This window comes from Nyctibius grandis, chromosome 10 (genome assembly GCF_013368605.1).
Source record: "Nyctibius grandis isolate bNycGra1 chromosome 10, bNycGra1.pri, whole genome shotgun sequence".
In the NCBI taxonomy this organism is placed as follows: Eukaryota; Metazoa; Chordata; class Aves; order Nyctibiiformes; family Nyctibiidae; genus Nyctibius; species Nyctibius grandis.
Genome location: NC_090667.1, coordinates 8,918,110 through 8,944,930, shown reverse-complemented (window position 1 = coordinate 8,944,930; position 26,821 = coordinate 8,918,110). Strand labels below are relative to the sequence as shown.

The 26,821-nt window shown below is 40.4% G+C and overlaps 1 protein-coding gene across 9 annotated transcripts in view; it reads left to right on the top strand.

The window, feature by feature from the left end:
• The window catches only part of EBF1 (EBF transcription factor 1), a 282,156-nt gene that overhangs the window by 163,794 nt on the left and 91,541 nt on the right, over nt 1-26,821 (top strand). For 5 of the 9 annotated variants that reach the window (XM_068408438.1, XM_068408433.1, XM_068408437.1 and 2 more), the window contains exons 7-8: nt 12,503-12,584; nt 20,589-20,730. In XM_068408438.1, coding sequence (XP_068264539.1) covers nt 12,503-12,584; nt 20,589-20,730 — 224 coding nt within the window. The remainder of the gene's footprint in view (nt 1-12,502; nt 12,585-20,588; nt 20,731-26,821) is intronic. The other 4 variants (XM_068408440.1, XM_068408436.1, XM_068408439.1 and 1 more) reach the window with 1 other exon arrangement.

Here is a 26,821-nt window from a genome sequence, read left to right as displayed (position 1 = left end):
GGCAATTTTTATTTTAAAAGAAGAGTCCTCTAAGGAAAAGCTTCGCTGCTGTGGGAAGCAGTGTTTGGTGACTCAGTAGGAGGTACGCTTCCCTTTTAAATACTACCGAAGAGGTGTCACACTAGGGAGTACTGCATTGCTGGAGGTGCTGTCTTTCAGGAGACACAAAGTCGAGTGTCTGGCCACCTGTAGTCATAACAAGTCCCAAGACACTTACTGCAAGGATGAAAGTTTTCTCCTCAGTGTCCTTGCTAGTTCCAGCTAGCTGCTTGTACTGAGCATCAGGAATCTTTTAGATGAAGGGATCTTCATGCTCTCCTAAATACAGTGAGCCAAGCCTGACTCTTTATACCCATGAACTTTGTGCAAAAAGTTGGTGGAGGACTCAGAAGGTGCCCAGGCTAAATCCGGCTGTAGATAGGTAACGCTGCAGCTCCAGGGTGGCAGAAAAGCTTCATTGCAGCGGCAGGAACAGTGCAATCATTCTGCGCTTGTCATAGTTATTCTGTACAGTGGAAGAAAAGTTTGAGGGTAGAAACTTTGTCATTCAGTTGTAATCAGAATGATTCATACTTCTGAACTTGGAGTAATGCTATTTCGTTTAATAGACACCAAAGTCACATAGAGCTTGTTTAGATAATGTACATTTAACTGTGTTTTGATCTTCATTTTGAATCAAGTCCTGAGTATTATTTTCGTCAGGGTTGTCTTTAGTTGGTGGTTATTGTTGACAAGTTGATGTGAGGATATTTTGGCATGTTGTCTAACATGTGTCCGCTGATAAATTTGTCATTGGAACTGCACAGTATTTCTTCAAACTCCCTCTTAATTTTTATTTGGAAATTAAGCAGGGATTTAAAACTTGATGTTGTATGCTCAGCAAATGAGGTTCATCAAGCCTTTGGACATATGGCTGTGTTTTTATTTCCTGTATTAGTTAACTCTGGGCCTGGAGTCTCAACTCACTAGAGAAGATGAAAATTCATGTTTTCTCTAGGTTTATGTTAATATCTCTGAGATCAGACCCTGATCTTGTCATGTAGGTTCACATTGTTTAGCCAATCATCTTAAAGGATTTCAGCCTTTTCATTAGTGATATGTATGTATTACAGACAGGATAATGTGTTTCAACATTTAAGTCAATTATTATGCAATTAGGCTTTTAGTGAAACTTTGTCAGAGCTACAGAATTGAGTGAAAAAAGAATGATCAATATTCAGTACTCATGTAGAGTTCTTGATGATTTTAAGCTACTGTCTAGTTAGAAAGATTTTGGGTGAGATTTGTTAGTTATGCTTACATTAATGGGGAATTTTTTTTTTCCAGGGAGGTGCTAGAGGGGGGCAGCTGTAAGTTTTTGCTGATCCTCTTTACTCTTTGCCGGTTGCCGGCACAATTGTTCTCAAAAGACGAACAATAGAACATAAAATAGAACTAAAGATTATAAGTTTGTTAAGTTGCAAGCACTTCCTAGTTCATTGAATTAATTGTGACTTTCATTGGTATGATGTAGATAAACAAGAACTTCAACTTTTCTGTCCTGACCATCTGGCAAGGTTACTTAACTCTCACTGTAAACCTATTTTCCATTGCTGATGCTGTCCGCACTGCTCTACAGTGATACAGAAAAATACTAATTATACAGTACTTATATAGGACTTTGAAAATCCTCATTCTCTGTGTTTTGTGGATATGAATCCTATTGATCACAGGTGTCATCCCTGCTTTCCCACAGAGAGGCATCTTGGTGACACAGCCAGACATCCAGAAATACAGGAGAGATCCCAACTCTTGACTGTGTTTTAACACCCATGGAAGATGTCTGCAGCTGCTAACAGAGGTCACCTTCTCTCCAAAGATAATAATGCACATGGCTCCCTGCTCCCTTATGTAGGGTATCTAATGCTGTGTCTCTGTTGTTACAATGTCTTTGGTCCATTGAACTCTATGCTAAATATGCCGTTTCTCACAATTTCAACTAACGAAGTACACAGTGGCATGAGCATAATGTAATTTATTACAGCCAACTCATGTCCTTACCTCACTCCAGTTATAACTTGTCACCAACATCCTGATCTTAATTCTACTCCAGTTTTGAAACATTTGGTTTTACCCTTCAGTTTGGGTACCCTCACTGGATGGTTGGCTTCAAGGGCAGAAGCCTATGAAAATATTCTTGTTAGCTGCATCACCTTTCCAGATGGGTGCAAAAGATAACTTTGGAGCTACAGGCTGTAATGCCTTTTCCACATCTCTGACAGAGAAGAGGGCATCAGCAAAAGTATTTTTCCTACATATTCAAGGCCCATTGCTTTAAGAAAAGCTCTGAAGTACTTAATCTAAAACTTGTGATATAAGTAGATATGATTTGATTCTGCATGTCTGCTGCAGAGGTCATTATTTCTAAGATTAGTAAAGCTCTTTCAATGTCACGTTAAAGGTAGCGCACACATGTAATATTTATTGATGACATCTCCAGCATTACATGTAGTGTGATCCTCTTCACCATCACATCAAAAACTCTCCTTTCCCCTTTCTCTTTCAGTGTTCCCCTTCTGTGGTGAGTTACAATGAATTTTACAGTATCTGGGTTGCTTGCCCATACACACACAAAAAATTCTGCAGCATTTTATACCTAGAGCCAGTTCAGCATCCCCTTAAACACCCCTGGAATATCTTCTCGTGTTGAACCACCACGTGCACAGCTCAAAGTGCCTCCGCCTTTCCACAAAACTTTCTTTGCTTCCTTCCAGCGCTCAAAATAGTAACTATACTCCGGATCTTGTCCTTATTGCCAGAGCTCCCTGCTGCAAAGGAAGGGAGGGCTTTATTCTCTTAAATATCATGAAACAATGGGAACCCCTGGCTGGAATGTCCAGCTTGTGGGCAGGAGCTGAGGGCAGTGCTTGACTTTCTTCCACAGCATTTTTGTGCTTGATCTTTTCTTGTATAAATACAGATATAAATTTGCATATATGTGTTATTTTCTGGGCAACTAATTCTAGACTCACCCTTACTAGTTTCTTTAAAAGACTTATTTTAATTGTTGCTGTTTTTTTTTCCCCAGGAGAACCAAAAAAGGTTATTACAAAAAGTAAAATCACACCTCCCAGCAGAATCTCTGTCAGATTGTCCTCTGTTACTGACTCTGACTGGGTTCCCAGTTTAGTTTTGGTTTTAAGTTCTTAAAAGTTAGCTTTTAATAACTCAGTAACTTTAAGTTATTGGGTTTTTTTCTCCCCCGCATAAGGTCCTTCACTGCTGCTACTTTACTTGAAACAAACACTTCATTTGCTTTTTGAAGCATAAGTTGTCTTTGGAGGGGATGCAATCAATCTTTCACCGTATTGACACTTTCCAAATATTTCTCTGTAATTACTCAGATGGGTCGGGTAAGGTAAGTTCCACGTATCTTCGTAGCAGGACTGTGTGAACAGGAGATTTGCAGTCGCATTTCAAAGTTGGCCATCACAGTTGCAGTTCTACTGAGGATTTAGTGATGCAAAAACTGAGATTGGGGTGTCAGCCCAGCAGTAAATCCCGCGGTCTTGCAATGTCTGTCTTGCTGGTGATGATCCCGAGGCAGTGGAGCAGCTGCAGCCGAGAGCCCCTGAGTTTGCACAGTCAGCATCTCATGGGCACGCTTCAGCACGTGTGCTAAGTTTCTGTTACATTTCTCTGGGGCTGGAAACTCCTTGGACTGTGTGTTTTAAATGATTTTGAGATATGAGTGAACTCAATAATCACTTTCTTCATTTCTTATGTGCTGCTGATTCATTATTGGCACACACTAAGGGTTATTGTAAATGAGAGATCTAACGGCATCTTTCTTTGTCCTTTCTCTCTCTTCAGGACATCAGTCTTGCACATAAATCTGGTCAAAAATAATTTCCATGTCAGTCTAAGAAGACTTCCTGGCTGTTTTTAACATTGAGCATCTTCCACTTAAAAGAAAAAAAATAATAAAAAAAATATCTTGAGGACAAAAGGGAGCAAGTTCTGAGCCAGGTCTCGGGAGGGAATACCGTTGTAACATAATGTCTACACCTGGCCTAACCGTTCAAGGATACATCTGTTCAGATGGGTTTTGAGTAGCACTCCACCTCTATTTGTGCAGAAACTTTTCTCAGTGCTTCAGAGGCTCAGACTGGCACACACACGTCCTTTAAATAGCCTGACCCTCTGGGTTTCACAGGTTCGGACGATAGCACTGGTGCGTCAGTGTTATTTAAGGATATTATTGATGTCAGGTTATTTGAGGAATCCTTAATTATTGTATGTGCAGGCAGATTGTGAACAGTTTTACATGCAAGTGATTTACATGGGCCTGATCCAGGGAAAGGTGGGAAATGTGTTTCCCACACATTAAATATTTACCATGTGAAGTTTTTATAACTTTCTCAGTAAGCTGATGAAAGAAATACATCATCAGCACCCTCAGCTCAGGGTGACAAGTTTTAGGGTCCCATGCCTGCTGTGAGAAAAACAGGTTCAGATGACTGGATTAACGCTGCTCTCTGACATACTATGACTTTGATATGGCTGATGCTTTTTGGTAACCATGCTGAAGTTACAGTAGTTTACCTTGAGGTAGCAGGCAACCAAATACTGATATCGTATTGCAATAACAGTAATGCTGTTATCTGTCATCGCTTACACTGAACAGAGGTTCTTTTAGCAAAAGTATGACTCTGGGAGGGCTGCTAATTCAATGGCATTGTGTGAACTATGACAGACCACAGAGCTGGTTTATATTTTTTTCCAGTGACTGAAGTCTACCATCTTCAGGAAAAATTAGAAGTAGTTAACCCGCTTCCATATCCTAGTATTTGAGGGGTGAAACAGGGGTGAAATGTGGAAAGGGTGAAGGGAAAAGTAGTTAAACTGAAACAAATTGATCAAATATTGATTCTTGTAGTAAATAAATAAGGATAAATTCTGTTGGTTACGTGAGTCTATTCACTTGATAATAAAGCACTCTGATGCTGGAGAGTCTATCACAATTTCAGCGAAAGCACTGGCCCGTCAGCTCGTAAAGAATGGGCTGTGATTTGAAGCATGCAAAGAAAGGCAGAGCTTGGGAGGCTTCTGTGCCAAGTAAGCTAACAGCTGGAGCTGTGCGTGGGGCACGGGCGTGCGTGCGCTCCACTGCTTATCTCACACTGCTGTTTGTGTCAATGTAATGTAAGGGATGTGTGTATGCTCAGTTATCTTGCATCTAGCTGTCATAAACCAAATACACTGTGTATACTCTGTACCCAGATAGAATAAAATCCTTCCAACTTTTTTTTGTGATAGGAAGGTAGCTGTAGTTCGAATTTAATAAAAATTTTAGATAATGGAGGTGGGCAGAAGTAAGGAAATATAAGAAAATTCAGATTTTCGCTACTTTAAGAAAAAAAAATACCGGGGGACAAAATTAAATTACAGAAAACTGAGCACTCAAACTTGCCTCTGGCCTGTTTTTAATTCTGTTCTGTGATGTTGTTTTTTGGTGGTGTTATCTCTTTCTTTTCTTATTAAAAGTCTGGGAGAAGAAACCAAAACAGTCTCTCTGGGATTTTGACTTGCTCATGGGAGAAAATGCCAAACACGCTTTCCCAAACTACTCTAATTTTCTCTGATGCATTATAACTCAGTATCAGAGAGCTAGAGAAATCCAAAAGATGCAAGATGAAAAATTGATATGCTCTGCTTCACTGTGCAGAACACACAGACCTGAGGAAAAGTGACTGGGAACACTTGGTGAAGCGAGCGATGAGTAATTTAAGGCTGTTTTGGGCAGTCCTGCCTTCTGATTTGGTGATTATGTGGGCGCCTCCTCAGCTATTTGCTGTGCTGAGCTGAATATTTGCTGTATTGATAACAGCAAACCCTGGCAATGTTAGCTCCAGGAGTCAGAGCAAGTTCACAAAAATAATGTAGACTATTCTGTTTTTATTAATATGACATTGCCTGAAGAATCTCAGTCAATAGACTCTGACTGCTTGAGGCTTATTTTCTGTGTCATGTTGCCTATCTTGGACGTTCTCTGCAGTTCAGGAGAAGATATATATTTTCTAGTAAAAGAAATAATTTTCCAGGCTTTTGGTTTTGGCTTTCTTGTGTGTTTGTTTGTTTTATTTTTAACCCATTGAGTTGTTTAGCATCCACTAAATGCAAAATCGAGGTCTGCTTCCATTTTAAATTAGTGAGAACACTGAATCCAGGAAGAGCAGATTTGGGATTTTTTTTGCTTAATTAGGATGTTTGACAACTCAAGAAGGTTATGTTTAGAAGAGAGTTAGATGGCTGTATCTGGTGTTTAATTTCTTTTCTGCAGAATAAATTTCCTGTTGTAAAAATGCCACAAAAGGTAGCTACTGCTGTTTATTGACTAAAGAGCCAAGTAAAATCCAGCTGTGAACATGTGGGTAATAGGAGGTTTTCCCCATGCCTATATTTGATTTCCATGCACAGCCTCATGCTGGTAAATATCAGTGTAAGTCTCAATTTTTCTTTTGTGAATAGGGTATCTGACATGACCAGTTAGTTGTATGTGAAAAGGTCTGCGAGGGAAAAAAAAAAAAAAAAAAAAAACCACAAAAATAAAACATTGCAACAATAGACTTGTTAGTAAATGAGAATCTTCCTACCTTAAATGCTAAGGATTTTTTTCCCCTTCTTTTTCTGCAGTTGTTAGTAGAGCTGGGTTGAGCTCAGATTTTCTATTGTATAGGAAATTCCATTATTTTGACAATTTTTCTCTGGCAAAGTGGAATTAAAAAGTGCTCCCTTGAAGTAAATTTTAAAAATGTTGGAAAATTCAAGAAATTATTGTTCAAGGAAAAAAAGTTTTATTTTAGCTTAACTTTTTTAAAGGTGGGAATTTTCCATTGTAAAATAGGTGTTTTGGTTAGAAGAGTCATCTGGAAGGGAAAAAAATTAGTCCTTCTGAAGTTTCTAAAGGGACATTTCTACATTTTGATCATTTACTTTTCCAACTAAAATTGCATTAAACAATGCATTTTCTCTATATTTTTATTTTAGTGGCAAATTACTAACTAGATCTAGTCACCAGTAGGTGCAGTAGAAGTTACTGATTGAGAAAGCGAGAAGTGTGTGAAAAGTGCATAGAAAACCCTGAAGAAGCAAATAAAAGGGCTGAAGTGTGTGCGCTGCCTGCCTCTTGGTGACCTGTGGACTCCCCCCTATATTGGCTTCAGTGCTTCTTGATGTGCCAAGTTTTCACTAGAAATAAAATACCCATCAGATATTGTTTGAGACAACTGTATTTGTAGTATAGCATCCTCTTTTGCTGGGAGGACAACCAAAGAAAGGAGATAGGCTGGCAGCAGAGCTGGTTCTGCAAGGTACTGAAGTATGTGAGTCGTACCTCTGTCTCCGTCAGTACTCGTTGTGTATTTAAATTTATGCACATATTTAGTACTCTGCTGAATTGGTATGTCATACAGAATGGACATGCAGTCCTTTTATCTGGTGGACGGTTGCTGATAATTGCACTGGCCCATGTATTTTGGTTTTACTAATTTTGCAAACCCACATATACTTACTGCTGCATTTCATCTGGGAGTCTAAAGTTGCTCTCTTCTATCAAATGCGTTTATAACTCAGCAAAGGTGCATTTTGTCAATTTTGTTTGCCCTAGCCAGGTTTAAGTTGTATAACCGGCACTCACTTGCTGGGTAGCCACTGGTCTGGCTGACCTTGGCAGCACGACAGCGGTCGTATTTTCACATGGATGGACTGTTCTTGAACAATTTCTCCAATGTATCGGGAACAAACAAGCTTTTCTTCAGCATCAGGAATGCAACAGGTCTTCTTTCCAACTATTTTTTTCTCCTTCCACAGACATATTTATTGTGGCAATGGCAAGAAAATCCTACTGCTAAGCCTTCGTGTTTGAGTTCCTTTAAATTTCCTTCAGGGAAGTGACAGAAAAGCCAACCTAGATCATGTCAGAGCTTGCTTTCTTTAATTTAACTCTTAGTTTATTTTTAATGAACATGGATATTAATTTGTAGTGGCAAGAAAACTAGGAGGGCAAAATCCTTTTACATCTTTATTGCTAGTATTTCCATTTCTGCTGTATTTATTTAATTTAAATCACTGTGGTAGTTAGCAGTGACAAAGAGCGGGGTGCTGCTGGGGAGGATATTGCACAAACCCAAAGGGTTTGCAGTGTGGTGGACAAGACTCCAGCGATGAATGACAGGGAGTATTTTATACGAGCAGAGTGATCTCCAGCTGGTAGCGTGCTCGTTAGATCTTACAGCTGAACGAGGGGAATCGGAGGATGGAAGGAGCAGGAGCAAGGAGGGAGCCAGTGTCAGGAGTTCAAAGTAGCAGCATGGGAAGGCAGCAGGGGCAACCAGGGAGCTCAGACTGGGCTGGGGTAAGAGTCCCTCACTAGCAGAGAGAAGAGGGTAATGGTGAGAGCACAGTCCTGCTGACACCAAAATCTTTTTGGGAATGCAGCAATTTTGTTAGAAAAATATCTTCATCTCCAAAAAGGAATTTTCTGTTGAGTTGTGAGAAAAGGAGAGAACACTCCCAGGAAAGCCAATAACTCATTTGTTAGAGATTCTGCCTGGCAGACTGAAGTTCAAGTTAATTTTGGGCCTGATTCAGACTGGAGGTTTGTATTTAACTGAAGGTTATATATCTATGTTGTTTTTTGCAGTTACTTAGAGATTTGTAGTAGTACAGTGCCATGGCTCAGCAACTTCACTCCTTGAGTAGTTTTTGCAGCCAGCACTGGGCTGCATCTTATCACACCTAAATGTAATCTAAAAGTAACTGGTTTTGTCCAAAACTGTACTCCCATACCCTCCAACCATGTGTCTGTGGGATAAGGGGTGAAGCATGGAGTCCTTTGATTTAATAGCAATGTAAGTCAGTAAATCCAAGTGCTTTGTAAAAGTTTTCATGTTTCTGGACCTGAGCTGACTCGCATGGAGCTGGCTTGTGTTTCTCTGCTCCATATGCACAAATGCTCTTCACACCAGGGATGTTAGTAGTCAGGAAGGGAGTCAGAAAATATGTTTTGTTTGATTAAATAAACTTTCAATGGTAGCAATAAGTATAATTGATGACTGAGCCTTGTGTGGCAGAAGAGCTGGTGTTCATCAGTCACATAAGTTTGGAGAGAGTTGAAGATTTTATTGACACTCCTGTGCTTTGCACAGTTTTTTCATCTTGGGAATGAATTTCAGACCTCAGCGGTTAGTATTAATGCTATATATCCTCTGTGGTTAGTGCTAATGCTATACAGCCCTGCCAAATGCAGAGAAAGTTTGAACTGAAAAAAATAACCCACTGTGAAGAAGTTAGATGCAAACAAATGGGGATGGAGGTTTATGCTTACAAAAAGCTCAGCTCTGTTGGCACTTCTCCTGGACCAGTCCTGTCAATCTAAATCTGAAATATTTGCAGAGTGAAGTGTTGGTAATGAGCAAGGCTGGCAGGACTGGTCTCGAGGTGAAGGCGGCACCTGAACGAGCAATTTAAAGCAGGAACTGAGAGATTGAGCTGAACCCCGTGAATTGAACTACTCCACTCTACCCTTGTCTTAGTCTGTTCGCATCCACCTTCCTGCCAAAGCAGGGGGAGAGCGTCAGCCAGCGTCTGCCGTGCCAGCTCGGGAGCTGCTCGGCTCTTGCCTAGATGAGCATGGGATGCTTTCGCGTAGCCAAGGCGACTCTAGCTCTGGTGTGTTCCAAAACAAAATGCAGACTATAGTTTGTTTTGTCTTTCAGTGGAATAAAAATATGGCGCTTGGCAGAGTGCGTTCTGTAAACTGGTGACTTTTTACTTAAAAAGCAGTGAGCAAACTTGGCTGTGTAATCTTGGGGTCTTGAAAGTTCCTCTGAAAATACTGTTATTTTTTTAAGTTAACTTTTTTCTGGAGTTGATTTAATTCAAAGGAAGTTTTGTTTGCTTGCTTGCTTGCCTGAGGTTTTTTGGTAGGTTTAAATAGATGAGCTTCATTTCTTCTGCTGTTTATTTGGTGAAACTTCTGTAGAATTTGGGGGAGATAGAACAGTGCAAATGGAGCTAGACTTCAGAACTTTGGGTTAGAGTTTGCAGACCCTAAAAGCCAACTCTTGTGTTTCATAGTGATTTTCCAAGCCTTTGAGCTGACATGAGCTCAGACTTTGTAAGGGAAGGAAAGGCCCAATGTTTCTCCAGAGAGCTTCACGAAGAGTTTCCATCTCTTTTGGGGCCCTTGAGTTAACCCGCCAACCCCCGTTGCTCAGGGCTCATGCATGCTGTGCAAAGGCAGACTGGGAACGCACTTCCCATGTTTGCATGGCTGACACTGCCTTTCAGCACAGATATTTTTAACTCTGTGTCCCAGCTCTGCTTGGGGCTAAGGTGTTGCTCCAGGGCTGTGACAGACCAGGTGGGCAGCTGCTGGGCTTGGTGCTTGGCAAAGCCACCAAAAATCCCCTGGTAAACCCAGGGCAGCGCCAGCTTCTCCCCAAAGTGTAAGTGGTTCTGAGAGGTTTTGCCACATAAGGACCTGTTCGAGGCTGTAGGCACCAGCTGACAGGGATGTCTTTGCCTCTCAACAGATGGCTGGGCTTTTTATTTCAGCAAGCAATCTCGTGCGGAGGGGTGGTCTCTGCATCCTGCCAGCATTTCGCATGACAGGTCCAGCTTAGGGCAAGAGGGCTCTGATGACCATGCCCTTCATAGCTCATGAGCTAAATGACGAGCTGTTGACAGGAAAGCCATCATCTGAAGTGTAAGATCCTGAACTCTCCCCGCTTTTCGTTTTTCTTTGGCAGAATTAATGCCCTATTTGCTTGTCTCTCAAAATCCATTCTGGCACGAGTACAGACCCTCGTCTGGTGGCAAGCAGTTGTCTGGATTTGAGATGCCAAGATTTGTGCTGACAGCTCCTTCTACACAATCTGAGTCAGGCTGTCACAGCTGGCCGTTAGAGGCTTAAAAAGACACACACATGTACAACAAATAGCACCAACTTTCCGTTATTGAATATCAGAACCTGCTTGATGAGAAAACGCAATGGCTAACACTGCTCTTTATTTTAGTGTAAACAAACACAGTGTCTCTAAATCCCTGTTCAGGTGTGGCAGCTGTTTATTTTATGTCGGTTGCTTGCTCTTATTTAGGAGCACAGGTCTAGAAGGGGCTTCCTGGGTCAGGAGATCCAGTCCTTGATAAGCCCATGCACTGCATCTTATAATCCTCCTTATTACCTTACTTTTCTTTAATGAAAACTGTCCCTTGTAGTTTCAATTTGTCCTTGCAGCCATTTGCTTAGTATGATTTTCTTGTCATGGAGGAACAAGCACCAAAACTTGCCTTGTTGAGGGGCATAATCACCCTACAGTTTTGCATTTCTTGGTGGCAGTGTGCATATTGTGCTGACCTAGCATTCAGTTTGGGTTCTAAAAGATGAATGCTTGCAAAACTTAACTTTTTGATTTAAAGTAAACCAGGATCAAACAATTCCCTGCCCCGCTTTTCTATGTGGAAACAGGTCAGATCAGCTTCTGCTTAGTCAACTGATGGTTATTGCAAGTGTAATGCTGCTCTGTGTGGTTGTACTAGGTTTTAAACTTGCTGTAGGATTAAATTTTGCACAGCTGAGCTTTAGTAGACCTTAGTCTGTAGTTTATTTTGGACAAAAGGTTGATAAACTTTGGCTCTCAGGGAGGAAGCCTGGAATCTGAGACCCACTATTATTCATTGACTTGTCTTTATGAGTTTACAGTCCACTGATGCATAACACTGAAGGAAATATTTTCAGTGAAATGTTTGCTTTTTTCTTTGGCTTTGTAAAATGCAATGTCTTTTCTTAGAGATATATGTCAGGGTCATATAGCTACTTCAGTGAACTGTGTATGGTCAGGAAATAGACTGCATTGGAAGTATTTCATTTTTCCGTGAAGTCAGTCTTTTAATCAAGACTTCCCCCCTTCTCCTCTCAGGGTTTTGGTCTCCCACTAACCACTATTTGGGCATCAATGTTATGCACAAACTGGGTTTAATTGTGGAAGGGAGATTTCAACTGTATGGAACATTTTCAGTATTTTTGTATTAAATCAAAATATGCACGTGACAGCAAACTTGTAAAACAAAACCCCATTTATGCATAAGGGAATTTTCTTGGCTGGCATTTTTCTGTCGTCTTTTTGCTGTGCTGAAATATGCGTCTCGCTTGCTGCTGTGGATGGCACAGCGAGGCTGGCCATTTAGTGTGACAGAGGGACTGACTCTGCAAACTTTAATGGCTCTGACACAACAGACCTGTTAATTTAATGCTTAAATGTTTAGGATGTGCTTACACCTTTTGCTGGGTTGGGACCCATGTAAGCTCTGCTTCCTCTTTGGATGGTCAGTGGGATGATTTGTCTGAGTTGGGAACACTAATGTAAATAAGGCTTTGTTGGACCAAATGTGCAGATATTACATAGTACTACTATGCACTGTTTATAAGACGTTAATGTCCATTTCTCTTTCTCTGCAGGTTCTTCTTGAAATTTTTCCTCAAATGTAACCAAAATTGCCTAAAAAATGCAGGAAACCCTCGAGACATGCGTCGATTCCAGGTCAGTCAGACACACTTCCTCCTTTAAAAATCAGCAGCTGTTAGGGACAGAAGTACTTTGACCCAAACTAACCTAGTAGTTCACTGGAAGATGCTAAAAACATAAGGTCACAGAATATTGCCTGAGGACTTCTTGTTACAGCAGAATTGGCAGGAAGTAGTTGGATTTTCTTGCTCTGGACAAGAGAACTGTTGAAGATAATGTCATCTGTACGGGAAGTGAAAGCATGAAAAGGAAAAATCAAAATGACCTCACTGTTGTTTTAAGTTATGGGGCTACCCTGCTCTGAGATATTCCCTTCTGCCTGGGGAACTGTTTGTCTTCATGTAAACACTAAGTGAGCACCATGTTTATTGTAAGGGGCAGAGGAGGGTATAAGAGCAATTAATAAAATCAGGCTTGTGACTACACGTCAGCAGTTATTCTTCAGCAGCGTTAAAGACTCATAAACGTGCATCAACGGGATGAAGGTCCATCCCTGTAGTCAGCACTTGGAAAAAACTACCATTGGGTGTATCTTTCTTGGGATGTTTTGGGCTGGTGTTTCCCCACTGTTGCAGCATGGGGCAGTAGAGCTTGGGAACTGTAGTATCAACAAAGTTTCAGATGGCTGAGGACTTCTTTTTGTGCTACGCCTGTGTCCACGACTCCTTTTGGGATTAAGTACAACACTGTCCCTTGGGAAGATGGTCTGCACTTGCCCTCCCCAGTGCTGGCAGCAGAGTGGTGTGGTGGCAGTGCTGAGAAATAGTTGCTCCATCCCTTTATTGAAGACATGGTCCTTTTACTGTGCCAATAATACTTTACCTGAGTATGTGCTGAATAAAAATATGGAGTAGAGAGCCAAAGGACCTTCTCTTTTGATGGAAAGAGTATATATGGCCCAGGGAGAAAACATCGTAGAGTCTGTCAGTGGGGATTTGTCTCAGGATTCTGAGAAAGAAATAGGAGATTTGTCTCATAGACTACATGGGTCTTTGGAGGAAGACAACTTCAAAAGATGGCTGCTTTCTGCAGTAGCTCTGGACCTTGTTTGCTTCTTTTTCAGCATTGTCGCACTTAAATAAACATGCTAAATGCTGTGTAAATGGCAATAGTATTTATTTGTAGAACATATGTCTTTTGTTGAACTGCTTAATTGCAACAATGCTGGAAGGCTGAAGGTTGTTATTTGTCCCTCTGAGCATAGAAGTGCAGAATTGAGGAGATGTGGCCACAGGGATTAAATTAATCAGTATAAGAGCTAGCATTAGCATGGCAGAGCCCTCGGCTTCTCACCCCGCACTCCTCCCTCCGTCACGTTTTTCCTGTGATTTGAGAGGGTATTATCACTGAAGGAGAAAGTGGAAAAAGGACTCACCAGCACAGGGATTTAGGCCAAGAAGTCACCCCTGGGGCCTGTCAGAGCTTGCTTCGCAACATGTACACTCTGCTGGGTTTGTGCTTGTCCAGGCTCAAGGCTGATTTTCATATGGTAATACTTTTGCGTGTTCTCTCAGAACAGCAATCAGGAGCCTTTGTCGGCAAGTAGGTAGGACATAGGAAAGGTTGTTGATCTCTTGACTTGTAAAGACATTCTGTCATACAAACCCAGCTTCACAGCAGTTGAGCTTTCCGTGTGTAAACAGAGACTGCTTAATTACACAGGTCATGTCAATTAGTGTGACCTTAGCATTTTCAAGAAATTAATCACTTTCAGCCGAGCGAACCACTCATACTATAATACAGGGTGGTATTGAAGCTTGCAGCATTCTGTTAAGTGCCCAGGCTTATTGTTTTACAATAGCTGCTTTTGTTTCTTTTCTTTTTTTTTTTAATGTTGAACTTGTTGCTCTTTTAGCAATAGACTTCTTAAATAAAACAGCCAGACTCTACAGAGTTTAGGCTTCATTTTTCATTTCTTAGGGTGAAAATGACCAAGCATGCACTTAGTATCTCAATGAAATGATGCACCTAGGTGTTTGAGACAATGTTGTATAGGAACCAAGTGAACTCTGAGCCCCTGCGAAGTCAGTGGAGGGTTTGCTACCAGCTGCATTTGAAAGATTGCCAGTGACTTAAAAGGTCTCTAATAGCTATGTCAAAGTTCTGGTTAAAACCCATGAGAGTAAGGTATTTCCAGATACTTTTTAAATAGTAACATACTCTTTTTACACAAAAAAAATGGAGACTTTCTCTTCCTTTACTTCATTCCCATATCTGTGCTGGACTGTTAAGCTGCCCAGAGATTTGTCTGTCTTTTGGCCATGGTCTCTCATTCATCAGTCCTCAAAAGCTGCTAAGAGTTATTAGAACACAGATTATGATTTTGGTGGGAGAAACAGTGAAAGGCCAGGGACACGAGTCTTGCAGTATGTAAGGACCAGCCCTGTGGAAAATTTCCTTTCTTAGTAGTTTTGTTTTTTTTTTTTCCTGCAGCAGGGAATTGTCTGATTATCATATGGTGTAAGAGAGGTTAAGAAAATACAGTGAAGAGGCAGAGTATGTGTTGATTCAGGTGACCTGTGTGTAAAAATTCATTCAGACTCACATTAGAAATTAATTAGGAAGTTTTATCCTGAATTTTGCGTGTAAATGTAGTAGTGTGATAAACCTAACATAAAAGCAGTTGTGCGCCTGGAAGGAAATACATTTCTCTGCATGTCTGAGATGTCCAGACGTGTGACAACTGGAGTGGTGTTGAGTGCCAGCAAAAGTGTGTGCTGGAGCAGTGCTGGCCTTGGCTGTGTTCGTTGTGTCTCTGTTAGCAGAAGGAGACAGTCAGAAAGGAGAAGTCAAGTACTATGCAGGGACTCAGGACAGGGGAGTAGAGTGTTCAGCTGTGCTACAGACTCCCTGCTTGTCCTTGAGAAAATAATTTCATCTCTGTGTTTCATCGGCCCAATTGCACAAAACATTTGGTGATATCACATATTGTCACCTTTGTCCAACCTTGCCTTTTTATTCCAGAAACCCCATGGAGCAGATGCTCAATCTGGTTTTGCGTTCTTCATCACAATGAGTCTTGGTGGTATGGGCTATAGTGTCCCAGTTAGTGGTAATAATAATAATGCTAAGTAGATGGTATCATGGGTGAACTCTGCTCAGATTTTATTTTTCAGCACTAAAAACTCATTCATGCAACCTAAACAGTTTTGTATGTTATTGTAATTAATGAAACCCAGGTGCCCTAGTTGTCTTCTTGTTCTTGTTTTAGCACAACTGCTTGCAAACTGACACATGTCAAGTTTTAATTTAGAAGAAACTTTTCAGACTGAGTCACTGCATAAAACCCCAAACATTCATTTATTTGAAAACCTTGAAAGTCACTTAGAAATTGCCGTGCTGTTTGATTCTGTTACCACAACCTCTTCCTCAGCCTAGGCTGCTAGTTTGCCTCCATGGGACGCTGCCACTCATGTTTGAATTGAAGCCACTTGTGTATTATTGCAAATTTGCATTAGAGACAGAGATGATGCTTCATGAATCCCAGATAATGGAATTTGGACATGCAAGTCTTCATCCCCAGAGAAGGGAAAGGCAAAAAAAAAAAAAAAAAAGGCTGTGAGAGCTGTGACCCAATTCAACAAGGTAATTAAGTGCCCAGCCTGTCCTTGAGCACGTGAGCAAAATTACTGAATGTATTGTACTTATGTGCTTTAAGTTAGGCACCTTTTTAAGTGCCTTGTTAAATCGAGGGTGATTTTTAGTACTAGAATAAAGAAGTCAACACATTGTAGGAAGAGGTCACCAAGTGGTGATGAAAATAAAGATGTTGCTCAAGCTATTTCTGCATAGCTTTCAGAAGAGCAGCAAGCACTGAGGTTCCAAGTTTAACACTAATGACACACTTCAAACCTGGAAATCATCTTAATCGGATTTTCTCTGCCTTTGCCACTGAATGTTGGGGACATCACAAAAATATCAGATCCCTCACCATACATGGGAGAAAATTGAAAGCACAAGGAACATGCTATGTCTTAATCAGTTAGCAAAGCTTAATGGGCTGTGGTTAAAAATGAGGAGTCATGCAATGCTTAATTTTGATATATTAGGTGAGGTACTATAACAAATAAACAGGCCGAGTACTAAACATGGATAAATAGCTTGATCTCCAGGCTCCTGGTCTCTGAATATTTTTTTTTTTTAAACTGAGCTCCAAAGTATTCGCAAACTGAACTATTTAATGGCAGGCAGAATAATTCACAGAGCCGTGACATGTTAATGCAGTTGATAGGGCCAACTTCATTGAAGAACGTTGTAAACCGATGTGTTTCTTTCATACCTCTGTCTCCCCTGGTGTTGATACAGGATTTAAATTCAAAATCTATGAAGGGCTAAAGCTAGAGCTCAAAATCATTTTCCATGTTTGCCTGTCCCAAATTAAAACTGTGTTTTGTTGACAAAATTTGGAAAGGTTTGAGATTTGGCAGGCCTGGTTGTCCCTGTGCTTACATTAATGTGTCAGCACCTCATTAATCATTTATTAAACTGTAGTGTGCCTTTCCCTCTTGCTATGGTCTGTGTTTTAGGATGCCTCAGTGCCCATTCCACATATACTTTGGCTCTCCCCTCCCCCTAATTTTATGATTTCTCCACAAATTAGTTTTAGCATGTGCTTTAACTTGAACATATCCCAGTCGTTTCAAAATCAAAATGAGGAGAGTGTAGTATTTTTTTAGATTAAAAAATATGAGTAGAACTTGTAAGTCTGTAAGTGCTCTGTAGCGATCCAAGTATGTAACTGTGGCACACAGTATTCAAGGTGTATTTTTTCTCTGTTAATAATTAGGGGCATTAGTATTTCGTTAGTGCAGTGTATGTTCAGTATTCCTGCATTAATGAGATTTTGCATTTAAAGAATTGAGCGATAAGCGTGTGCTGCTTCTTACAGGTGCACTATGAATAATCATTTTTTTTCAGATAGATACATAAGAGTAACCACTTTTTTTTTCTGCATTTCCTGAGACTGGAAACAGTTTCTCTTGGGGATTCCTTTTATAGTTTCTTCTGCTAACGACACTGAAGAACCACACCAATGTGGTCTCTTTGTAGTAAATCAAACTCTCTGTTCAGGAGGTAGGTAGGAAGACACTGTTAAGTAATTTAAAATATGTTGCATCAACAGTTTCGGAAACCTGAGGGGGGAAAATTAAATGTAGATTTACTCACATAAAACTGAACTCACTAGGATTCTTTCCTCAAGTTCTTCCCTAGAAAGGTGCGTGTATAAAGACAGCTACTTATATGTAAGTTTTTCACAGGGTTGAGACCTAGCTTGCTTTTATTAGTCTTGACCCGTTATTTTTCTGGAATCCTATTTCTAGCAAAGTTCAAATGTTTGGGTCTCAGCACAGGATTGATCAGCTTCAGTGGGAAATCTGCGTACCTATATGTTTTTAGGATTGGGGAAAATATTTTGTGTTGTAGCTATTGTTATTAATTGTAATAGTGTTAATTTTCATATGCATCTAAGCAGACCCGTCGAAGAAGATAAGGAGCTGGCATAAATCATGGAGCTGTGACAGGCAATGCCAGCTAAGGATTTGGCTCAAATTCCCAGTTGCAAAGAATTTACAATGGTTGCAAGTGCACAAATAAGATTGCAAACCCTGAGCCACTTACTATAAGATCATATTTTATTGAAAATATCATAAACTTTATTCTATCCCTCAGGAATGCAATGGATAAATTACTTTTGAAATCCCTTTTGGAATTTTATATATAGGGCTTGGGGTTTTTTTCCCCCTTAGTTTGATTTCAGAAAAACTTATCTACAGTGTTTGGTGCTTTCTTTTTCCCAAATTTCCATCTGTAAGAGCTCTTGAATAATTTATTCTGTATTTTAATATCTTTCACTTAAAACACACACAAAAATCTATTGCCTGCAATGCCATTCTGAGGGGCAGTTTTTGGATCCTTTAGATGTAAGCTATTCTCTTTTGTATTCCTCTTTTTAAAGACAAAGACTTCAGGATTAGCTATGGGCAATTTATCAGCATTGCTTACTTTATATTTTTGAGCATTTTAATCAATGGTCAGAAATACATGGAAAATTTTTTCTTTACCTTTTTTTTTAGATCCAATTCAAGTGATGAAATTGAATTGTAAGCGATCCTTTAAGTGTCCCCATTTGACCAACTTTGAGAGGCAGCAGCTTCCTGAGAGAGTTGAAGCAATGTTTGCCAATCCTTGTAAAGCATTTCACCTCTTCAGAGGCTAAAGCCTCTCAAAACCAAGAACAATTAAAGCGAGAGCCTTTCAGAGCGACTGGGGAATTCAGCAAAATAAATCAGAAATCCTCTGCCGTGGCTCTGGAGGCTTGCCTCATTATAAGAGCAGATCTATTAGCCCCCTTGCCATTGTCTTTCATTTCTCAAGTGAGGTGATTCTAATTAAATTAATCTGCATGTCAATCTATCGGTGATCAATCAAAAGGGCTGAGGTCCCCCTTTGCGGCAGTGTGCTTGCGGCTGACAGGGGCTGATAATGGAGGAAGAAATAAACTGTCGAGCAAAGTTAATTAGTCAACATAATAGGTGGATTAAACAGGAGCTGCTGATTGCTGTTTCACATGTCGAAGCATGAGGTGGGAACTGAAACTGCAATTAACAGACAATTATTATATTTGGTTGTAAGAGGTCGCATGAATAAACATATCTCTGTGGGTTTCAGTTTTTAATCCCTTTCCCTGTTTAATGTAAGGAGAAGTGTAGGTCATTTCTTCTTATTGTTTTAGTCAAAGTTCTCGAAGGCGACTCGTGCTCCTGGCAAACCAGCAGCCAGCTGAAGGCCAAATCTTTGGCTGGGGTAAAACCCTGCGAATGACATACTTCGTTGGGAAAAGGCTGTGGGAGGGAGCGGCTGAATGAAAGCCAGGGAGGCTATGAGATCGCTTGGTCTGAGTGGGGTGGGAGGAGACCCGGTGTGGTGAGCTTGCAGTTCTGCCAGGGACTTGCCCCGTGCATCCCCCCTTTCCTCCATGATGGTTCATGGCTCAGTGCCATCAGCCTGAACAGGCATTTCCTATAGATGTGGTGCTTAGGGCCATGGTTTAGTGGTGGGCTTGGCAGTGCTGGGTTAACATTTGGACTTGATGATCTTAAAGGTCCTTTCCAACCAAAACGATTCTATAGGATGGTGCCTGCTGAGCCTCAAAGTTGAGAGGTCCCTCTGGACACCTCTGAGCAGCTGGGTCTTCTACTCTGGACTCAACGCTTGTCCATATGCCCCTGCTGGGTTGGCTTCTCTCCCGCCCTGGGCTGCTCTGGGGAGCAGAAGTGTCGGATCCTGCCTCCAGGGCAGTGCTTCTCTGTCTCCCTCCCGTCGCCTCAAACCAAATCCCAGGTGTTGACATTGAGATAAGTTGAGAAATACAAATAATTCTAATGCTGGATGAATAGGGTTGTGTTCTCCAGATCAAGACCCCACTGTCAAGCATGCTTGTGTACACAAACATACCTATATGTACTCTCCGAGATAGAGCTTGGGAGAAATTTGGGCAAGTTCAACAACCTGTAGTGACTGTACTGAGGGGAAAGCAGCAGAGAAGGGTGGGGGAGGCACGCAACAACTCTTATTGCAACTTCACGAAGTACACTGTTGTTTTCTTTTATTCTGAATCAATTCTTATTTGCAATGTCAACAGCTCTATCTACTTCAGCGTGGAAACTGAAGGATAATTTAGGGTGAAACACAGCTGCCCTTGTATATAGGAGAAAAAATACTTAATAAAGATCTTCTTGTTAAAATGATGGTTAACAGTGTGCCGTCTGCCACGCAGCTACAAACTCTGCAATTTAACTTAAAACTGCATCAAAAGCTTATGATGCCAAAGACCCACTCATCAATAGCGTCTCTTGTTAGATTTGTACAGCATAAGCACCAGTTATTATGCGAAATAGCTATGCAATTTTCTACAGCTTCCAGCTGTTATTTATTTAACTGAGTTTATTACACTCTATGCTTCTTAAAAACCATACATATATATCCAAATTTTCTTCCATTTTGCTCTTGTGCTTGCAGGTTGTGGTGTCTACAACAGTCAATGTTGATGGCCATGTGTTGGCAGTGTCGGACAATATGTTTGTACACAACAATTCCAAGCACGGGCGGAGAGCTCGAAGACTCGATCCCTCGGAAGGTACGCCTTCTTATCTGGAACATGGTAGGCATATCATTTTCATTGATTGGCATTGCTGCTTTAAATGTGGATTTATTTGGTTTGTGTCTCTGGCTACTGGTTTCAAATTGTCCTGTAACAGTTTATACCTTTGGGACCGGATATTTTAAAGAGACTGACCTCCAGACCAAAGGGGGAATTTTTCAAGTAGGTCAGCACTAAATGTAGTGAAATGACAAACCAGTAAGCAAACATGGGTGCAGAGTCTGTCCTGTGTGTCAGTGAAGTGTGGTGATTTCTGTTTTTCTTTTTTTTTTCTTTGGTTGCGTCTATTCAGCACCCAAAATTGGAGTCTGATCTTTTCCAAATTGCCTTGATTTTTGACTGTGCATCTAAGGGATGTTGCATATTTTCTGAAGTGCTCAGCACCCAAATTTCAGATTGGATTTCTTCTATCTATGGAGTGCTGAGCGCTCTGAGAGATTCAGCTGTTCCTTTGAATTGCCCTAAATGAAAGCAGAGCCCTTTTGGAAATCCATCTGCTTACTCAAGCCACGGACGAATGTTCTCTTCTGGCTCCAGCTGTGCCAGCTGAGGAAGTTGCTCTTCCCTGCATGCCACAGCTGCTTGTCTCTCCTTCCTGCTGCAGGCTATTCTCCACCGTGGAGATGCCAGCTAAGATGGTTGTCTGATTGCTCCCTAGTCTCCTTCAGTCCAAAGAAGTTAATTTGAGTTAAACCATTAAATAATAATGATTTGCCAATCTAGCTTATTTTGCTGAAATGATTGAAGCAGAAATGGTGCAAGGCAATTTGTCTGGCTTTTCTGAAAGGACGGTAAACCCCAGCAAGGGTGGGACGGGGGCACGTGGCTGGAAGCAGCCTGGGGAACAGTAATCTTTTCCGTAAGATGAGCTGGTCCTGGAAGAGAACATCTGCTGGTGACTGTAGGTGCTTAAAATGGGAGTTGTTGAGTGCAAATGTACTTTGAAAAATCTGGATTTGATTAATGTTTTGTTTTGCTCTTTGTCTCCAAAGTTGATGACTACTACTGAAAAAAACCCCCAAAACAGAGGGCATTTCACTCCCCTCTCCCTGTTCCAGCTTGGTAGAATAGCTTTTCGTCTTCAGAGCTGTTTGTAATCCTAAATTCAATAGGTGCTTGCTCCCTCTAAGAGATGTGTACCCTCAGTTCCATTGAAGTAGTTGAGTGTAGAAGGCACCAGTCCTTTATGCTGGTTTGTTTCACAAATATTTGCCAAGGATCTGATGAATAATTAAGTAGATTTTTCCACAGAATTTGAAGAAACCAGATAAAATTTTCTCTGGGAAAGCGAATGTCACTCAGAAAAATGTTAACTAGATATGTTAAAAGAAATTGTTAATACTGAGAAATGGGCAAATGTGTGGGTTTCTACTACTCGGTGAATTCCTGTGGAAATAGCTTTCTATTCTGTTTATGCTTTCAGGCATCAGTCCTGAAAGCACTTATGCATATATTTAAGATTATGCACACATATGGTTCTGTTGGGATCAATGAGGCTTCTTGTGTCAGTAAAGTTGAGGGTATTGATAAGTGTTTGCAGAATCGGGTCTGTAGTTCACACTTACTAACCTAAAATTCTTAGCTCAGCAGCGTTTCTCATTATATAAACATAACTTACATCTGTATTTATTTAGCTCTAACTTTTTATGTAGGCTGTGAGCCATTTTCAGCCATAATTCATGTTATAGAATTTTTTTTTCATCCTGCCAACAACCTAATTTAATAAACAAACCACTGTCATAATTTTTGCTGAATTTTTGTGAGGAATGTACAAACTCTGTCTTTATTAATTAGCAGAAGGCAGAACATTACAAAAGGAAACTTCTCTCTGTTCAGCTTTGTAATCTTTCCATTAAGTCTAGTCTTTCAAAAAAACACTCCTGTTTTTTACTTATATTCCTGCTAAAGTAGATGCCATCTTTTTTTTTTCCCTCCCCATTGCAGTCTTCTCAGTGCGTGCATTTTGTCAAGACAATACTTACTTTCTCATACATAAATGTTCTTAGTCAAATGCATGGTGGAACAGCATCTCATTTTACAACAGCTATCGTTCCCAGTCCTACTACCTGAGGGATTCTGATAGCAAAAAGAAACAAAAAAAGATAATGCTATGCTTACATACCTACACAAATCCTAGTTATTGCGCTCACATTAAAAGCCAACATCTGCGAAGTATCTTCATGTGTACATTTTGTGGGAAAGGTGATTTTTCTAATCTACTTTCTCAAGCACCTCTCAAGCAACCTCATAAAGCAACCACTAGTAAATCCTGGCTTTTGAGTAGCAACCTCCACGCTACAAAATTGCACTCTTCCCAAAGGCTTGGTGGAGCCCTTCTAACCTAAATCCTTCAGTCCAGCTCTCCAGGAATTCTATGCACATTTGAGTCCAAGAGACAGGAAAAAAAATAATTTAAAAAAAAAAATCCAGTAACTGTTTTCAGTGTTGTTATTAGGTATCTAAAACATGTAACTGAATGAAAGAAAAAACAGGAAAAGTCTCAACTGCGCTTAATGCTGTTGAATTTTGTGCAACCACCACGAAGCTTAGACCCATTGGAACAGATGACAGTTTCTCCACTGAAATTAATTCTTTAGTTTGAGTCCCAAAGCATATTATTTTTCTTCAGTTTTTGGAATTTTTATCTTGAATAATATCTTCAAGTGTAAGTAGCAGAGACAGTTTGTTTGCCTTTCCTCTTTCCAGCTTTTCTGCCTCCCTCAGGGGGAGGACAGATTGACTTCAACGGTATCTGTAAACAGTGAAATGGGAAGCTAACGTAGTCATGGCCAGTTTGTCTCTGGTTTATTGCTCTGGTGAGCAACTTCTGATCATAGGTTTTTAAATGCTGGGACCTAACTGTAATATGCCCTTGACCAAATGTGTTCCTGTGTACTTTTCTACATGTTTAACTCTTTAACACAAATATCCAATAGGAATAGAGATGAATGCCTGACTGTGTGAGGGCTGGGGAAAGGGGAGAGGGGATGTAGCAAGAAGGTGTGCTGGTTGCCTGGTTTACTTAGACAGTATCCAGCTTATTTTTCCTTACGAAGTTGTGTTGGGACAAGCTGCTCTTAAACATGGAGTTGCAGTTTATGTGACACCTAAAAGAGACTTTGGGTGCCAAAAAGCTGGAAAGAAAGCTTTGCCTCCCGAGCCACTCAGGAGCCTGGTGTCTCCACATTTGGGTTTTACCATCTCATTAGCAGGTAGCCTGGATTATTTTTGGGACATCCAACACATCTCTATTTATATCTTGCTTGTCAGACAGTAAAATGAAAGTTCCTTTTCGTAGCTTGTCTCTCTGAATATAACTGGGAACCTAGATCATGGTTTTGTATCCACACACTGTCCTTCTTGAAACCAGCAGGTTAAGAAGCTCGTATTTCAAATAAATATATCTATCTATCTTTCAAAAGTAATAGCTGGCAGAAGTCAATTATTTCATACATCTCTGTGTGGTATAAATAGGGTAAGCCACAGTAATCTGCGGTTTTCAATAATTATCACTTTTTCATTCACAAATAGTTGGATCCTCACTTGTTTTATATTTATGGTAAACCAGAAAGCCGGTGTGGTTGACCTTCCTAAATTGTACATATATAGTAAGGTGTAGAGTGAAGAGTCAATAGGCCCCAACCAGTAGAATATATTTCAGCTTGTAGTTCATCCCAGGGTGTCAATTTTAAAAGCAAAATCTTTCCAATGCAATTTAAGTTACTAGCTTATGGAAGGAGGGAATTCTGACAGGGTTTACAACAACCCTTTTCAAGTTTACCAGCATGAAGTCCACCGCTGCAGATGTCTGCAAAGTTTCCAGTTAAAACTCTCGTATCACCGCAAAGTAAAAATTATTTTTTCCTGCAAATCTTTGAATGGCTTTACAAGAACGTAAAGCCAATTGCAGCATCGTTTTCTCTATTATTTTTCCTCACTGGCAGAATGCAATGCCCTCGAAAAATGATAGTCCCTGAGACCCTGTCAGTTTGCATGCTCTAACACTTTATTATCTAATGATCTAATATGCAACAAGGCGAAGAGGGGGTGCTTATCACCCTGACAGGATGCCTAAGAGAAGTGACTAAATTACTTTATGTACCATTAGTGCTAGCTGCCACGGTGAACTCACTGTGAGCATTTATGCAAATATTCCTGAATACATTCAAGTGGCCTTGTCAGGAAGACGACTGACAAGCAGCTTAAATGCTTGGATTTTTAAAGGGACAGTTTTAGTTCTTTTTCTTTTCATTCCTTCTCCTCCTCCTCCATAGGAGAGCACTGAAGAATTAGGTGATGGTGAGGTTTGCTGGTCATTTTGTTCAGAGTCAGCTCAGCAAAAGAGGAAAGATGCAGGGTAGAAATAAGGACAAATTATAAGACATGATGTCAGAATTTGCAGATGGAAGAGACAACCATGATTTCTAAAACAATGTCCTGCCATTATTTTAATATGAAATATATAAAAATCTATGTGTGTGTATATATATCTAAAATAGGTCATTGTATAACAAAGCCATTATTAGTGTCTGCCTTATACTGGAAATGGCTGGATTATTCAGTCCCTCTATTATGGTGCCTGAGACAGCCAAGCTTCTACTATGTTGTTTTAGTTAATGATAGTAATGAGTGATTCAGACCATTTGCTGTCTGCAGGTGCAAAACCTCCTACAGTAAGTGAAGAGTAGTAGTTCTTTGCCTCAGCTGGGTATGTCAGGTAGATCCTCTTGACAGCAGTGGGCCATTTAAAGAGTTTTTCTTGCCAATCCTGCCTATCCTGGGCAATCTGAGAGCCCACAGTCACCACAGTAGGCACATGCATGGATTTCCCACTAAATCTTCAAATTTGAAAGCAAAAATGATTGCTAGGCTGTGTCTTAGTTGATTAGATGTTTTCTGTTTCAGTTAATAAAAAAGGGAAGTTTTTCCCCACTTTATAAACTATTTTGAGAGGATAATCTTTGAGACTGAGTGCCTTTAAGTATTATTGTATCTAGTCCGACTGTAACAGACTTGTTGAGAATGATCATTGTATACCAGCTGCATGGGCTGGGCACGTCAGTTGATGGTTCCTGAAAGTTGCTCAGAAATCTGACTTAGTGGCCTGGTTCTTGTGCTGGAAGTGGCTTTGCCACAACATTAACCACCACATTTTTGGCAGTGCGGACAGTCGTGAAGAGGATGCCCCTATCAGCTGTTTTTAACCATTTCAACCCTGGATCCCTTGGTGTTGCATGTGTCCATGCTAGTTGATGAAATTTGTTAATACAAGACAGAATACTGACTGAAGCAAAATATATTAGTGCGTTGAGAAAGGTTTATCTTCAAAACTTGAAACATTTTACCCTTAGGTGGTATAGGTTCAGGTTGTTAATCTAAGTTAGGGACAACTGCATTGACAAATGGCCAGGTTTAAACAAAGAAACTTCAATGTTTGACTTGTTTCATCTATGTGTGGAAGCACCTGTTGCATCTTAGTGCTTCACTTAAGAATGTTTTTGTGATTATGTGAAAAATATAAGCACACCAGCTTTTTCTGCACCATATATTTCTCCATATAGAGAAATGCAGTGGGCTTGATTTATTATTTAGAAGGGAAATATTGAAAAAAAATATTAGGCTTCTACCACTCTACTTGAGGGGATCTTGTGTGTTATTCTGGGTTATGTGCGCTTTCTAATTTATTTTCTATGAGGGAAGAATACCTAGGGTTGTTGGACATCTCTATGCATACACAAGGGAAAAAATGTGACTTTCAGAACATTGCACAACATGGATAGTAATAACAGTAAGTGAGCCTTGATATACTGAATGATTGCAAAACTTCAAGCTGGAAATCATTTTCCTTCCTTTTGCCAAGTTGTCTTTTTCATATTGGTTCCTTCATAAATGCAGTGACTCATAAATTCAGGCAATTTTTTACATAATGGCTTGTTATGTGTTCTTGGAGCTTGACCTCACCAAGTGTATAATATTAACCTCTTCGCTGCCCTGTGGACTTACTGTATGTTTCTAATATAAGTGAGCACACCAGGGCTGGATTAGTCCAGTATGTGTACTCAGATGGAGCTGCAGCATTTGTTCTTCTGCA